This window comes from Vanessa cardui, chromosome 12, assembly GCF_905220365.1.
Source record: "Vanessa cardui chromosome 12, ilVanCard2.1, whole genome shotgun sequence".
NCBI classification, from domain to species: Eukaryota; Metazoa; Arthropoda; class Insecta; order Lepidoptera; family Nymphalidae; genus Vanessa; species Vanessa cardui.
This window is the reverse complement of record NC_061134.1, coordinates 6,904,599-6,922,089: the sequence shown is the minus strand read 5'-3', so window position 1 is coordinate 6,922,089 and position 17,491 is coordinate 6,904,599. Positions and strand designations below refer to the sequence as shown.

The window sequence follows — 17,491 nt, the reverse complement described above, 5'->3', positions numbered from 1 at the left end:
TATGTCAGATTTTGGAAATAGATCTATTAAATTGTTTTTGTATATTTGCGTTTTTAACGTTACAGATAATGAATATTTGGCACCTAGAAATCTGCTTAGGAAAGAGTTATGTTATACAGTAAAAAACGTCTTTATAGGAAATAGATATTGTTACTTTTAAATTCATATACTTATACGTCTATCTAATAGTAACAGATGAAAAGAGTAAATTGTAGGCCAAGCGAACGGTCACACCCAACGCTGTCACAGTCGGTGGTTGATTTTACGATACGTGATTTTGCTTTTTTTGTTATATTTCGTTTTAATCCGCACCGCACTGTGACCATAAACTGTTTAACACGCGAGTTTCAATGACTAGTGCTAGCACGTACCCTACACATATAGTAAAAACACTTACAAAAAAATGCGAAAATAAAACCAAGTGGATCGTATTCCACAGATAACTTTCGCAGTGCGGGTGCCAAAATAAACTGTGGCCTGAATATTAAAAAAATCATTAGCTAGATTATTGTAATGGCTTTAGGCTTGAATGTTACACCGCGACCAATTCCTCGACATTGTGACCCTCATTCACTTATTGAAAGAGTGTCATAATCGTCGTAATTAAGTCATTCGCTTGACACCAAATAGAATGTTTTTCGATTTTTTCGTAATAAAGTAAAGGTGGTAAGTGAGTGCGTTAACACTCTTGTTACATTATTATATTGTTTAACATAATTATTATATACGATAAATAAGTAGTCGTGAATGTAAATAGAAAATTATTCATACTCGATAAAAAAATCGATATGTAGTCGTTAGGTACTTGTACCAATATTTATAAAATATAATTCTTGAAGTTTAAAACTTTTTCAAGTGCATATTTTACATAATTTGAATCGATTGTTTTTGATTTTATAATCTATAACACATAATCAACGTTTTACGATTTTTCAAATAACCAATACATATTTCGAATTATAATGAATGCATAAATTAATTAAAAGCACAAATATGTTAAAGTAAATATGTGTAGCGATCTGCGCAAAATTAAAAGTAGGGTTTTTAAGCAAAACAGTGATTAACACTATAATTTTATAATAGAAATTTTTTAAAGTATTTTTTCTATACAAATTATGTATGAAGTTGCCAAATGTTATGAAAAAATTTAAATGATAAACTAACATAATTTTGTATTCAAATTTATTTAATAATATGTTTACCAAATAGGTTCCAAGGAGAAAAAATAAAATACTTTATTATTTTAAATTCATATATTTACAACCAAACATTATAAATTATTTCATGGTCAAATGCGTGACCAACAAAGAATTATAATTTGCTACGAGTAGGTAAGTATATAATGAACCAGATTGTGTCTATGAAAGAAGGTTTTTTATTTATTTCTTATCTTTATTTAAATAATTTTTTATCGCTTGAGTGTTGTTATAATTTTGAAGTTACTACTTTAACACGATTGCTATATATTATAATTACATATTAGCAATCACGTCTAAATCGAGTATTGTTACTATGTCAAAGTTTGAGCATCCACACTTATATAATTAGATATGATCATGTACTTTTAATTCATTTTGAATCAATCGCATAAAATGTTGTCAAATTTAATGTTATAAGTGTAAACTGTATATTTTAAGAACTGTTGATGTGTATATAAATAAATTATAGAGAATATACACAATTTTTATTCCCTGTATTCACACAAACAAGATAAAACACGAATAATACTATGTTATTTTGTTAAAACTAAATGGACCTTTGTACTATTCAAGAATAATGAAAGAAATACAATATACTGTTATGATCTATAAATAACAATTACAAATTAATTTGTTAAATATCACAATAAAATTCGTCTAAATTATTAATTAAACATGTCCTCTTAGTGAATTAAACTAGAATTTCATTTAAAAAGGGTACAAAAACAACAAAATAAGATATAATTTAGGAGCAAGAATTAAAAAATATTCTTTTTGTAATCAACAAGATACATATATTATTTTTTAAATAATAGAAAACTAAGTTTTAAATATAACATTATTGCTCAACAACAAAAGTTTAAATTTGTATAGAGTAAAGACAAGATATTTACTATAAATTCATTCATTACTAACCTTGGAATGACAAAAATTGTATACAAAACAATCCACATTAAGGATCTTGTATGATGTTTAAGAGATTTTAGAAATTTCTGTTTCGTGTTTTGTGCTTATACTAATTACAAATAATATTACATAATTAGTATACAATTCAGTCTTATCTGTTATGACCAATTTGCCAAGCCGAAGCTGGCAATCTTTGTAACCGATTGATGGTTTTTCTTCCCCATTGCAGCCAGAGAAAGCCGGCCACGACACATATCACAACTTCTATATAGAAACCGTCAATTTGTGTGTCACATGATCCACCATTAGCCTTGCACACCTAAAAATAATGAGAAAATTTAATCATTTAAGTCCAAATTTGTTTTATACCAAATTTCATCAAATTTGGTTCAGCAGTTTGGTCGTGAAAGAGCCACAGACAGAGTTACTTTTACATTTGTGATATTAATATAGATTTTTTTAGAGATGAAATTGTGGTTATTTATTTTAATTACTACTTGCAACTTTTACAAATTTGTTTATCATTTTATTTCAGTTTGTTTAGTTATTAGAATTCAAATCATGCTAGATGTAAAAGTCTTAGTTAAAATATTTTCATGAATAAAGAACTTTATTCATATATGATATAATACTGAATTTAAATTATAAAACTTACATCAGTTTCTAATTGTGTAGCACATGTGTTATCAGTAAGTTGAGGTGCATTGCATGTCTTATAAGTTAAATGGTCTATAGCCCACAGGGCAAGTGTGTTAGGCCAATTAGTACCCAAGTTTGATACTGTATTTAACAATGTCATGTAGGTACCACCAACAGTTGGATCTGACACTTTAGCAAAGAATGCCATTACTGCTACAAACATGCAGTACAGACAGGTCTGAAAAATAAATTTCTTGTTAAAATTATTATAGTTTTGGCAAATATAAGAATTAGCAAGTATTACATTAAAATGTTATTATATGTAGAAGACTTTTTGAAACATGTTTTAGCATAATTAGGCCATTTGTAAACTCATTATTGTAATACAATCCAATCAAAGCAATCAAGTAATTTTATCTATTGTAAAAAAAATAAATAGATAAACAAACCTGGTGGAAAACATAAAGTAGCATCAAAACAAATAGGTAAGAATATGAAGGGCCAGAGTCACCGAGGAGGCTTGGTGTAAGAGCAACAAGAGCAGCTGCCAAGGGGCCAACCAATAGTCGTAGTGGAAAAGCACGCAACCACAAAGACAACGGCGCGGGTCCTGTTGTATGTTTCGCAAGAATCTGTAAAAAAAGTTAAAGGTTAATAAGGGGAATGGAAAAATTGACATTTGAGTGTATAACAAAATTAGTTATTACGTGAATGGAGGTGTACCTACCACAGGCATAATAATTTGAACTGGTACTAATGGAATGGCTAGAAGTGCCAAATCCTCTCGAGGAACTCCTGCCTCAACAAGCTTTAACCCTGATACTGCATCACTTGCACAAAAACCAAGCTAAAAAAAGACCAAAATAAAATGTATAGCTCCAACTTAAAAATTATTTAGGCCTAGACAAAATTAACTTTATATTTATATTATGTTTACCTTAGCAGTAAATAGCACCAGAGCTAACGTCCTTACAGCAGGTAGCTTTACAATTGTTAAAAGCTGTTTATATGCATTTACAATATCTTTCATGCCTTTAGGTTGACTTTCCTGTGGCTCTATTTGATCATTGGCTTCATGTTTTAATATTGCAACAATTGTGGTTGTAATAATAAATACCCAGCCCCAGAATAAAAGAAAACTAGCCAGTGTCACAAGACCGGTTTCTTCAGGTACGGTTCTGAGATACTTGTTACAAAAGTATGGAGATTCCAATGCCAAAAATAATACATAGCCAAGGAAGAATCCTGCTGTTTGCCCAACTGTATTACATGTGGAGGCATGTCCGACATTGCGTCTAAAAAAAACATTGATATTTCAGAGTTTGCACTATTATTTATAAATAAAATTAAACCATATTTTTTTATGTAAATCATCATTAAGTACATTCTTATATTCATTGTAATTATAGATTTAAAATTAAATAACTTAAATAATAATCTACTTTTTCCAAGTGTATATTAACTTTCGAGTTAAATAAATATGTTAGGAACAAATAAGAAAATAAATTTCACCTTTTCAGCATAGTCAAAGCCCAACCATCAACTGCAATATCTTGAGTAGCTGCCAAGAAATTAAGCAATAAAAATGATACAGTGAGAATTGTCATAGATGGAGCTTGTTCATCCGATCCAAGCCATTCTGTCATACTGCTAGACATTATGATCATGCCAATACCAATGAGATATTGTACTGGCACAAGCCAAGTTTTTCTCCTCCCAAATTCAGGCCAAAATATAGCATCTACTATTGGAGCCCAGAGTAGCTTTACACTGAAGGGCCAATTAACAAAACTAAATTCAGCCTGAAATTTAAAAAAAAAAACATTTATTTTATTGAACATTATTTATTAAATTTTCTTGAATTGAGTATATTTAGATTTTTAGCACATTCAATAAAAAATTATCATTGTATTGACAAGTCAAGTCATAATTAAAATTGCGACTATAGAAAATTTTATTAGGAAATTATAATTACTTTTTTATGACTAAGCATATAATAAATGATAACTTTTATTAATGTTTTCTGAAATTATAATTCTTATAAAAAATCAAATATATCACCTGTTGTGTGTATGTTATGCCTCGATTTTGTAATAACATAGGAACTGCTCCTGCTAGTCCCAAGGGAATACCTTGTAGAGTATATAAAAATAAAAGCACAGCTATATTAATTTCATCTCCTTTAATATTGCTTTGGCCGGTATTTGAAGACGTTTCGCCATTTTCAAGCAATTCCTCTTTTTCAATTGAACGTTTTCTTTTTGTTAGCGACATTATTCTGTCGTAAAGTGTCTGAAAATTTTATTTTTAAAATGTAGAATCCCACATGTTAAAAATCGACTAAACGAGTTTGAAATAAATATGAAATAATAATTTGTTAGATAAATTGTACCTTAATTGTCACTGTTCAGAAAGACTTTTAATCTGATTAATAAAGTGTAATTGTTCAAGTATTACTTTCTTCCTTCAACTGTTAAAATTATTTGTATGGATTTCGTATTTACTAATCCTCAAGCCCACACATATAACACCACGTAAACTTCGGAATCCCAACGTAGATGATATTGACAGTGACGGCTGACAATTGACATTAGATAGATGTAAGCTGCCAATTACCAGGCATTCATTAATCATTTCGTTTAGTAATAATAGTTTGGAATTTATGTCGTAATAAAAATCAATTTTTAAACGTAGTTTCTACTTTCAGCATAAATTCATTAGTTACTCTATATTTTAAGAATAAATACTTCGATATTCAGATTCATTCTTATAATATATAATGGAAGATATTCCATTGTTAAAACTGCTGTACATGGTAGTAGTGAAAGCTGTGCAAAGGAATAGATGAACATATACGTGTTCGTATTACATGCGTGTTTTGATTGTATTGTTTTCTTACAATTGTCCACACCTTTATATATAAAAGGTGTAGGTGTATTCGTAGCCTTTTTTAATCTTCACTCCTCAACAGTCTTTATATTTTGGTCTCTTATTCAATTTCAAGTTCTGTTGAAATTTGTGTGGGGGCTGCAATAAGTAGAAATGAGCATTTATCCTTGTAGACAGTGCCAATGTCAAATTAACTATCCGCCGATATGGTAAATATCCAACGTCGACCGAATTCATGGGCACGACTCAACGTGTGCTGTGGAGCGAAGACATTATAACTTAATGTCAATGTCACTTTACTTTTCAAATTTTGAAATAAACTTTTACACAAAATATAAATTAAATAATATTTTGTTGTATTTAATTTGCTATCAACAAGAAAATATGCTTCCTTTTTTCAATAATTAATAAGAGTTTTTTTAATTTCAATTATACATTATGCTGCGCCAATGTTTTTTACGATGCTTATTAGATTCGCATGCGCCTATTAATTTACCTCATAATGTGGAAACTTTCATAGGTCGCAGTAAAGTCACCAAAATAAAAGATCAGTCGTGTTCTCGTCAACAAAGTAAGCTAATATATAAATTAATTTGTTATTTTATGTTTAAAATCTTACGTTAATTATAGTTAGTTTAAGGGCCGATTGTGAAGAGTGCGAAGTTGAAGTTAAGCCAATTGGTATTAATCCTTCCGGCTTAGATGGATTCGCTTTACAAAGAAATGGATTGTATAAAGTGAAACATGGCAGTAAAATCGAAATTTTATTGAATAACTACATACACGTAATTGAGTTTGATCCACCCCCTGACACTGAAGTAGTTAATAATAATAAAAGGAAGTTAGAAGACGAAAAGCATGAGATATCACCAAGAAAGAAGTCAAAAACTCAATCAGAACTCGAACAATCCTCAAATATAAAAGAAGCCATGGAGGATATCTGGGAAGAAATTGATAGAGGTGAAGTTTATGTTTATACAACTAAGGGTGTTAAGTCTAGCCAAAAAATAGCTGCTTTTGATATGGATGGCACATTGATTAAGACAAAGTCTGGCAAAGTGCATCCCGTTGATACCAATGATTGGCAAATAGCTTTCCCTCAAGCATCGAAGAAGTTAACGGAAAAATTGAATGATGATTACAAAATTGTTATATTGAGTAATCAATCTCCGATCGGAAGTGGAAGAGTTAAAGTTGATGACTTTAAGAAGAAAATTGAGGGTATAGTTGCAAAATTAAATGTTCCAATTCAAGTTTATTTGGCGACTGGGAAGGGATTTTATAGAAAGCCCGCACCGGGCATGTGGAAAGTACTTGCTGAGCAGGTTAGATTTTATCATGTTGATTTAAAAAAAAACAAATATTGTTCTATATCATACTTTTCATTGAGGTATATTTTTATTTGACATACCCCACAGATAGCATGATGATGGTAAGGGCTCATTACTGCCTAAATACATAGCTAGTGGGGCATGGCATATAAGAAATAATAAACATTCCTTATTTCCAGCTTTCAATAGCATTATTTAAACTAAACATTATGTTATATAAGAAACAATATTTTCTATTTAGTTGTTGTAATAGGCCAATATTTCTTGAATTTCATAAAATAATAATTCTTAATTACTTATAGAAAAATGATAATCTCACCATCAACATGGATATCAGCTTTTTCTGTGGAGATGCTGCAGGGAGAGCAGTTAATTGGGCTCCAGGAAAAAAGAAAGATCACTCTATGGCTGATATACTGTTAGCAGAAAATCTTGGACTTAAATTTTATACACCAGAACAGTTTTTCCTCGGTCATTCTATAGCAAATGTTCCAATGATCAGGCCAGACTTTAACCCCAAGGAATTAAAACCAGAGCCATTCAATGACTCTTTAATAAGCAAAGAAAAAGAGGTAAAGATAGAATATAACTTACTTATGTTTGTTTTTTCTTCTATTCTACTAATTCTACTAAGTTTTTTATTCTACTAATTCTTTTAGCCTTATCATACTATGCTTTTATTAAATTCCAAATCATTGTTTTGTTTCATATTTTAATCATAAAGAGTATGGCTGAGCAGTAATACATGGGATGATTATCTATTTTATGGTATTGATCATATATTTTATGGTTTTTCCAGTTACTTGTTTTAGTCGGTTTTCCTGGTAGTGGCAAATCTTTCTTAGCAAAAGAAATTGTGGAGAAATCTGGGAATAAATATGCAATTGTTTGTCGTGATGTCATGGGTACATGGCAAAAGTGTGCATCTGAAGCAACTAAATTATTACAGGTATATTGTTTCATAATAGAATAAATATTTATTTTATAATAACATGTATAGAATTTGACTTAAAAGAGTCAATGTTATGATTTATTTTTTATCCTCTGATAATATTATGCAAATCTCGAAATAAAATCATATTAATTAAAAAAAGCATGGATTAATTATATGTTAATTTCCTACCAGGCTAAATAATATAAATTTAATCGAACTTGATTGATATGAATTCTGAGATTAAGATATTCACAAATAGCAATTACTGAGTTTCTTAGTGACAGAAATTGTTTTCGGAACCTTTTTTTATATATATAATACAGAGTTTTCATGAAAGTGTTTCATTCTGTTTAAACAGACTGTGATCTTGTCAAATTTAATAATGGGATTATTGATTTTTATGTATTTTTATGAATCGAACTGTCAATTTCCAGCAAGGTAAAAGTGTCATTGTTGACAGTACTAATCCGGATAAAGAGTCTAGGGCTCGCTGGACATCCCTTGCCAAAAACATGAAGATTCAGTGCCGTTGTGCCAGGATGATGACAACAAAGGCTCACGCATTACATAATAACAAGTTCAGGGAGATCATGAAGATAAAGCATGTGCCAGTTAATGATATTGTATTCCATACTTATAAGTAAGTGTTCTTTTGAATCCATATTTCTATATATAACCAGAATAATATTATCAAAAAGGAACAAAAAATGTTATCTTCTATACTCCAGCCACATTCGATCTGGAATTTTAGTAAACAAACCATGTGTCATCATAATTAGGGTTGATACACTCTTAATAAAAAATAATAATAATTATAATTACAACTATGTTCATTATAACACAATTTCCTGTTTAAACACAAAAAATTTAATTTAATACAGAATCCAAAAATTTTATTTAGCCGGTCAACACATAATTTATATCAAAATTAGCTTAAAATAAAAGTTTAAAATTTTTTAATTACCACTATAATATTACTACAAAACTAACAACCCTATATTTTAAAACTGACGTAAAGAAATCGCAGGTTTGTAACATTTGGAGTGTTTTTTAAGCAATTGGCAGATTTAGGAAGGTATATAATAGCAATGGCTCTTCGAAATTGGTGGTGTATATTTTTAGTAGTATTATAATAGTAGTATAACCACAACAGGTTAAGAATGTTAACATTACACACAACGTTTCATTACACATAGATTAAAAAAAAGACATCTTGTTTTGGCTAGAATAAATATAGCACTAAAATCACTGTTTCAAATTAATCTTAATGAGTCCTGTCGTTTGGGAGGCGATAGATACCTAAAGTTAATAAAGCGAATTATATAACTACGATGTAATTTCTGATATCATTTTAAAATTGGAGGTATTATTTTTGAGATCTATATTATTCCAGATGATCATAAGTATTATAATTATAACCAACTTAAATATTTTATTATTAATCATCAAATTTAATTTTTATTAACATCAAAAATAATTGTTGTACATATTTCTAAAAATGTTTTGAGCATCTGCCTGACGTTGGCTGCTAAGCAACTTTGTTATTAAACATTCCACATCGAATTTGGCTGGAGTAAAGTAATGAAATTTGATAAAGCGGTAGCCTCGGAGAATAAGTAGTCAAAGTAATATATTGAACAAAATATTTTGAATAGAGTAATTTATATTTAAAAAATTATGTTTCTATTAATATTAAAAAATATGACTGACCATATTTTTATGGGAAAAATTTGGTTAATTTAGTTAACGGAAAAAGTAAAATATTTATTTACTTCCATTTGATTGAAAAGAAAGGTTTACTACGTGTGTAGTGGATGTCCACTATTTTCTGTGGTTATTTATCCCTTAACTAATGAGTGTAAAATAATACCCTTAACCTTTTTAGCATTACCTCGAATCATATAGTCTAAGTTAGGTTTTATGATGTTTTTATCATGTTTAAACCTTTTTTCTCTCTTAAACATTTCATATGTCTTTGTGTTCTTTAATATTTCATTGTCCCACTTCCTCCTTTAACCAAACCTCTTTTTTAAGTATATTTCTTTTTTTTTTTTCAGAAACAAATTTGTTGAGCCTACTTTGAATGAGGGATTTCTAGAAGTAATTGAAGTCAAATTCAATCCATGTTTTGATAACAAGAGAGCTGAAAATATGTACAGATATTATTTATTAGAGAAATGAAGATTTATTGTATTTGTTAAAATGGACAAATAAAACTTGTGATATTATTTAGCACATTTTTTTATTGCAAATTGAACTGACAAATGACAAGTTACAGCACATTTATGAAGTTATTACTCCTAATTAGGCCGAAAGCCGTTAACCCTCTATAGTCATAATTTTAGCAGCATTTAAACCATTTCACGATAAAATGAACAGTCTATAAAAATATTCATTTTTTGTCCCATATATAGAAATAATTTTACAAATTTAATTATAGATATAAATCGTTACTCATTGCTATAAAATACTTTAAAAATGGAATCGTTAAAATATGAAAAACTATAAAAGGCAACTGATTTTTTCAAATTATTATGTCTATGACTTTAAGCCACTATCCCTTTTTAATTTAAAAGCATATTTTGCTTTTAACTCAAGTGCAAAAATATGTCTTTATTTACAAACGTCCTTATCTCTACAAATATTTTTATATTTCTTATATGAAAGCACATTACATATTGCGATTAATTTTCAATGTTTGATTTAAATATATTTATCAACTCGTACAATGAGTATGAAATTGTTAAGCTAGAGTTGGGTTTTATAGTGTCGAGGACAAAGCTTCAATGGTTTGTATTTTTTCTTAAAATTATTTATTTCCTCATATTCTATATTTAATTTAATAATGACATTGTTGTTGCGGCCTGTAGATATGATAAATAAAATATAACTTCCGTTTGTAAACAAATACTCAAGTTTTACATTTTCTCTCCTGATTTAATTGTTACCTATCATTTAGAATAGCGATCTCTATAATATATTGAGTCACATATTGTTTTATTAAATGTAATTTGAATAAAATTTCATTCTTTTGTGTTATATTTGTCGATTAATCACAACAATTGTTGCTTATTTGTCGGTATATTTGTAACCATATGACATGAAATTTAAATAAATTAATTACTTATTATTGCAAATTAGATTGTCGTGTTTCTTTTTAATCAATTTTTTTCTTAACCATATATGTAATTTGAATTATGTATTTATTATAATGCAACGTTATGGACGGATGATTTATATATCTTATGCATTACAACATTTGAGAAAAGATACATCGAGCGTGTATATAAATAATTGATTTGACTAATTGCGATGATGTTAGGAAACTTACATTTAGTATTAAAAATTTTAAAGTATTTTAGAAGTAGGTACATGCGTTATGATTATTTATTATGCAAACTCGAATATAAAATGAACATTTATATCTCTACATTTTCTGTTCATAAGCCTACACTGCTAGAATGTTAACAAGTTGTTAATATTCTAAATTAGGCTACTTTAAATTGACAATATTATTTTTGCAAATATTCTTTAACAACATCTTTATACATTTCTATTGGATCTTACACCAGGACTGGTTAACGGTTTTTGGAATGGTTTTAATAGAATTCTCTATTCAGTGACGATTATAATCGTTTTCGGTACATGTCATTCAATTTCAGCATCGGGGTCTTCTTCATCTATTAGATTATCCAGACTCGTGTCCGAGTCATCTTCTTGTCATCTGTAAAAATAAAAGCGGTATACATTTTTATTTTACGGAATGTCATTATTAAAAAAGGTTATATTATTAAAAAGGATTAGAATTGTCTATGTTCAAATCTCATTGTATTAGATAAGGACTATGGAGTAATAATCAGTATATATATAGTAAAAAAATAGTTTAGCCCACAACGGTGGCTAACGTGACACATGCCCTCCTGAGAGAGGAAGTGGATACCGCTGGTTTTTTAGTGGTTATTCTAAGGCCTTTAGCGGTAGCGAGACCCACGTTTCCCCCACGTCACTTGAGGCCGTGGGGAATATGTGATAGTACGCGTAAGAGCGTTTTTCCAGCGAAAAAAAAGTGAAATAATACTAAAATTTAAAAGATTCAAACAGTATATTCTGTACAACATAGGTATACTCATAAAGCATTTCAGCAAATTAATAAATTAATTAATAATTTTTGATCTGTATACTGAAGGATGAAGTAACATAAATATTTTTATTTTAAAACAATGTAAAGTACATACCTACTATTATTGCTCCTGACTTTTTATTAATACGCCTTTAAAGCAAGCCGTTATGAACTTATTTTTGTACCTAACAATCAAAAAAAGAAAAGAAAAAGAAGAGAAGTGAAAATATTATAAGGTTACCTGGCAATATAAACGGTGTCTATGTGGGTGAGACGTGTGCCAGTGAGAGGTACAGCTGTGGAAACATGCCTTATCTTGCGCCTCTCAATGGTACTCCTTGCTTGTTGCACCGCAAGGTCTCCGCACCAACGTTCACAGCGAGCGTATATAACAACTCCTAGAAAACCGTTAAGCTTATTTAGATTAGCTGTACGTTATTCATATTATTATTACAAAAAATTATGAATTAATACTTCATAAGTACTAAATAAATATTATTAGTATTTATTCATATATCAAAATGAAGTAGAATTTGTATTACTGAATGTGTGTGTGTGTCAATCAAAAAGCTAATTAGAAAAACAATAAAGTTTTATTAAGCTTAAGATGACGATGAATGTACTTAAAAGGTAAGATTAAATCTAATCGTTAATTTAGATATAATTTTGAAATAATTTATAATTGATAACTTATTATGTACATTTTAGTGATTGCTGATATGTGGAGCATTATGTTTATGGTTCACTGAGTAGAAATATAGAGTAATTAATTTATGGTTTTTGTATTGGACCCCTTAATACTTAGTAGTTGGTACTAACCAGCTCCAGCGAAGAGAATTATTGCAGGCCAAGAGCTAAGAAGTAGTGGAGTAAGAAACAGCAAAGATAACGTCATTGTGATTGGCCCTTGTAATTTCTGAAATCGCTTGATGCCAATAATGTGAGCTGGTTGCCAGGTACTTATAAGCGTACCGCTTAGCCACACTGAAACCGATATATATATTATTAGGGTTTTATTAACGTATGAGTGAGTTAAAAGCGTCATTTTAATTATTTAAAATATTAATAGTTCTTATTAAAGTAATAATAGGTAATCTTACATATTATGCCAGTAGAAAACATAGGTACTCGTATGGCTTCGTCACAGAATGCAACAGCAATGAATGCGTTTGCAAGAACTTGTATCAAAGCGCCAACTGCCGACCAGCGTGCCCCACGCATACACGGAGGAGTGGGTAGATTAGCTTCAGGAATTGCTGTTACCACCTAATTAAAAGAATCGTTATATTTTATAACCACTGTTAAGAAACAATAGGCTCTTGTAGTATAGGTGCAAAAGTCACCAAAAGTGTTAGACCTCGCCTTATTGCCTCCACTGGTAACAGGAGAGTTGGTTTGTTTTTGGCCAGAGGAGCCGAACTGTGATTCGACTGAGAAACGCTGCTAGCACTCTTGCTACTATTCCACGCGGTTAAGATATAGATATACACTTACCATTTTTAATTCATATTTGTATTTATTTATGCATTTAATATTATTAATTCTATTACACTATTATACTGTTAAGATTATATTCTTCGTCTATTGTTATTTTACCTGTATTCTATCTCTGTATTCTTTGACAACCGCATCAATATCAGTCGAATCGTCACCCGATGACATTTCCCCATCACTTGCTTCCAAATCCGATGCCATATCTTCTTCCTGCGCCAATGTTAGAACTCTTATTCCACTACTTCCACTTGTAGCTTGATCTGTCTCTTCTGTTGGACAGCCTGAATATTCATCTAGGAGAAGACATTCGCGATCTTCTGTTTCTGGAAATAAAAAAAAATATATTTTCCTTTTTTTGTATAAAAAGGACACATCAGTTATCACTAATGTCAAATACCTTTTCCTACTTTTGATTTTATGCTTTCTAATGTTTTAGTATGGCGAATAGCCGATGGTATGAACCATAAGCCACGCTTAGCTTTTTTCTCAGATGACTTTGCCGCTCGTAACGGATTTTCATTACCAAGTCGTTTGTACTCTACGTCTGAAAATACCAATATAATATTATATCAGATGTAAATGAAGCAGAACATATAAAAACATCTTTTGTTGCTTTTTCATTTACATGATTAGTAATTTATCATACCTCCAGCTTCCATTTGCTCAGTCGTAGGAACACATTGCATAACAATAAAATGGAATGCTTGTATAGAAACACTCAGTAAATGACTAGCGTTCATTAGTGTTATCATATGTGACAAGGGACAAGCAAATGCGAGAATCGCTGCGAGACTGCCTAAAAATAGAAAACAATACTTAAGATTAATCTTAACCGAATCTGTTGCATTTATAATGTTTATAATGTGAAGAAGCGTCAATAACCTGCAGTAAAAACAGCCAATACCGGGCTCCCAGTAGTGGTGCTTTCATAGGTCATTGATCTTGTTAATACCTTCCACTCTGGCGACGCTAGCGCAACTAGCACGGAGAAAAGTATTGGACAAAGCTCTGTTAACGCTAAGCAAACTCCGGCGACGGTTATAGCAGCCAATACAGGACAAATCCAAGCTGCTGCTCTCGCTTCCAGTAACGTGGTGACGGGTAGAGCGGCGTCAATACTAGTTCTAAAAATATATCATATATAAGAAATAGTTCGATCTCTTTGGGAAACATTGCTTTTTAAATAATGTTACCCTTTAAGCATATTAGTGTAGAGAAAACATAAGCTGCTCAGCACGATTGTTGGTACAATAACCATTACTATTAATTTCTTTTTCAATGTCTCATTCTCTTTTGGCGGTGATACGACACAAAAGGCATACGAAATCGGCGCTCCCGCAGCAAATAGCTGAAATGAAAATTGTTATGTTTTTTAACCTTATAATCAATAAAATATACTAATTAACTATTTAAAAAAATTACCTCATAAACAGTTATCGGGATTGGTATTTTGATGTTTGTTATGTCCAAGTTTATCAATCCAAATATAGCAAAGCATTGGCTAAATATATAAAGGACAATCAATAGCATAAAAGTGAACATCATACTTTCCTAAAAAAAAACATACGATAAAAATATCACTATAAAAGACATATAAAAATAATAAGTTGTCTTTCAGTAGTACCTCTAGGCCACACATAAACATCGCACATACGACCATAACAACAGTAACTCCCAATACATCGGGCCATGGTTCTCCCAAGGATCTTGTTTCATATCCGAACAACCATCTTCTTGTCCTTCCGCCAGTTACATGATCCGCTGTAGCACTAAGAATCCGGGCGCAAACAGCAACAGCTACCAGATGAGAGAGAAAACACATCCACATAGCCATGAAATCACCAAAAGAACGTAGATTTCTTTCTCTTCGACCTCTAGCTGTTTTTGAAGGAGGCAACAGTTCTGCTAATTTTTTTAGATCGCGGCAAGTAAACGCTGAAAATATAAGATTGTGTAATGTATAGTTTATTTTAAATCGTATCATTATCGGCTGAATGGAACATTGTCTTACTTGCTAAAACAGTAAAACTGCCCAATAGTAAGATAGCAGGCACAGCACAGTAGCTCGAGTTGGCGGCAGCGAGCGGCGCTAAGAGAAGCGCCCCCAGAGTCCATCTCGCCCCACAAGCTTCGCCACCGCCTAACACGCTTAGCTTGCTCATTTTGACACTATTATTTTATTCTCTTGGCATTTTGAGAACCTACAACAATATACATAATTTAAATATAATGAATACGTAATATATTTTTCAAATCTCGTTTAATTTGTATGATAAAATTGAACATTATTTGTTTATTCCAGTATATGTGTAACAATTAAAAAGGCTTCGGTAAATTTAGGATTGATATGACCTTCGTTTTACTTCCGTTTAATTGACTTAGTAAAGCCAAGGCATTAATGAGTTCCATGGCCAATTTTAACAAATGTATCACATATATTATGCAATGCAATATATTACTTCTTATATTTAACATTTTTAAATATATAAGCTTTATTCCTGTAGCACTGCATATTAATGTTTTAATAAAAATCCTCAAGTGTTGTTTAAATATACGGCATTATTTCATAACGTTTGCCTTACCTTGATCACTGTTATTTTACACGATGATTATAGTTGTCAGTTGACTCTTTCGCCAACCCTACATTTTGTATTAACACCAGATAATTTTTATTTAGTTTGGTCACTAAAGGAAATTCAAAATAGCGAACTACAGTGTATTTAGTTGCTTTCCCATTTTTATGCGACAAACACGAGGAGGGCGAAGTGATATCTACGTCTCTTTTGTTTAGCCGCCGATCGATACCAAATACCGCTGGGGTGACCATTTACGAGGAAATTTGGTGAAAGACATTTTCTTTTCGAAACCTTTTTCAAATTAATGCTTATTTCTATATATTATTGTTGATTATATATATCATTCATTCTTAAGAGTACATTATTTCTCATTGTTAACTTCGAGTTAGCAGATGGTTTGTTTATTCAAAAAAATCTAAAGCTTGTGCTGATGAGCACGAATAGTTTATATTGCACACGCTCATTTCTGTAGATACGGATTTGATTAGAAAACCGAATAAAGATTTTTGTTGGCAGACCTGACTCTATTTTTTTATGGTTAAACAATTTTATTAGATGAAAGTTTTCAAAATCAAAGAAAATTGAGCCTTGTTTAAATATATGTTCCTATGTTTTGCGTTTTTATTTCCATGGAATCTAATTGTACGATTTATGTCAACGATCTGTGAATGCGCGCTAGCTTTCAGTTATGGATGTGTCTGTATACTTTTATTTTAACTTAGATATCTTAATAACATTCATATCGAATTTAAACTGAATTAATTCTATAAAGACGAAAGTAACATCTTGATTTATTGTTACCAAGTCTAAATCACTGAACCGATCGTAATTAAATTTAACATTGACGAAGTCATCGACTAGGACAAAGATATGTTTAAACCGGCCTATTATTTAAATATTGATTTCATGAACATGTTAGATGTTGTATTTACTATATTTTTCACACCTATCCTTATAATTGAAGACTGCGTGCTTAACGTACGCGGGATTTTATTGGCTTCTTATTAAATGTTGAAGCTCAAAGATAATATAACTTCTATAACATATATAATCATATCATTTAATATTTGGTATATTCATATAGGTGATTCAGAATCTCAACATTCTAGAACTTAAATCTTTGTAGGCAGTCTAAATGATTGTAAGAACACGTAATCAGACCTTAGTACGCTAATCTAATTATCCTTTGACTCAACAGTCGACTCAAATTCGCGGAAAAATTCTGGGGATCTTAGAATCCTGTTCACATTTTCGATATTAATATTAATTTGCATTTAATATTATCAACGTAGGAGATAAGATATATGAAATGATGGTGTTACCATTATTTTTTTTATTCGTAACATGTTTTCACAAGTTCAGTAGCAAAAAGAATTTGATGATCGTATCCTGTAATATTATTT

General features: G+C 30.4%; 3 protein-coding genes across 4 annotated transcripts; 1 reads left to right on the top strand and 2 right to left on the bottom strand.

Annotated features, from left to right (window-relative positions):
- Positions 1-1,238: 1,238 nt before the first annotated feature.
- Positions 1,239-5,316, bottom strand: LOC124534245 (acetyl-coenzyme A transporter 1). Its single transcript, XM_047109984.1, has 8 exons — positions 5,137-5,316; positions 4,806-5,036; positions 4,257-4,546; positions 3,682-4,039; positions 3,472-3,591; positions 3,194-3,376; positions 2,761-2,982; positions 1,239-2,424 (listed from the first exon to the last, which is right to left on the bottom strand). Exons 2-8 carry the CDS (start codon positions 5,016-5,018, stop codon positions 2,257-2,259), a joined length of 1,554 nt encoding a protein of 517 aa, XP_046965940.1. The 5' UTR covers positions 5,019-5,036; positions 5,137-5,316; the 3' UTR covers positions 1,239-2,256.
- A 358-nt stretch (positions 5,317-5,674) lies between these two features.
- On the top strand, positions 5,675-10,130 carry LOC124534341 (uncharacterized protein F21D5.5). Its single transcript, XM_047110116.1, has 6 exons — positions 5,675-6,204; positions 6,264-6,958; positions 7,267-7,536; positions 7,764-7,913; positions 8,333-8,538; positions 9,956-10,130. Exons 1-6 carry the CDS (start codon positions 6,072-6,074, stop codon positions 10,077-10,079), a joined length of 1,578 nt encoding a protein of 525 aa, XP_046966072.1. The 5' UTR covers positions 5,675-6,071; the 3' UTR covers positions 10,080-10,130.
- Positions 10,122-16,290, bottom strand: LOC124534340. 2 transcript variants are annotated; one of them, XM_047110114.1, is made up of 13 exons: positions 16,095-16,290; positions 15,524-15,713; positions 15,137-15,447; positions 14,935-15,063; positions 14,706-14,860; positions 14,395-14,636; positions 14,159-14,308; positions 13,910-14,056; positions 13,615-13,835; positions 13,119-13,284; positions 12,838-13,002; positions 12,260-12,416; positions 10,122-11,622 (listed from the first exon to the last, which is right to left on the bottom strand). In XM_047110114.1, exons 2-13 carry the CDS (start codon positions 15,672-15,674, stop codon positions 11,619-11,621), a joined length of 1,998 nt encoding a protein of 665 aa, XP_046966070.1. In that variant the 5' UTR covers positions 15,675-15,713; positions 16,095-16,290; the 3' UTR covers positions 10,122-11,618. The 2 variants fall into 2 exon arrangements, with proteins under 2 accessions (XP_046966070.1, XP_046966071.1); XM_047110115.1 differs by lacking the exon at positions 10,122-11,622 and having other exon boundaries at positions 12,256-12,416.
- Positions 16,291-17,491: the final 1,201 nt, after the last annotated feature.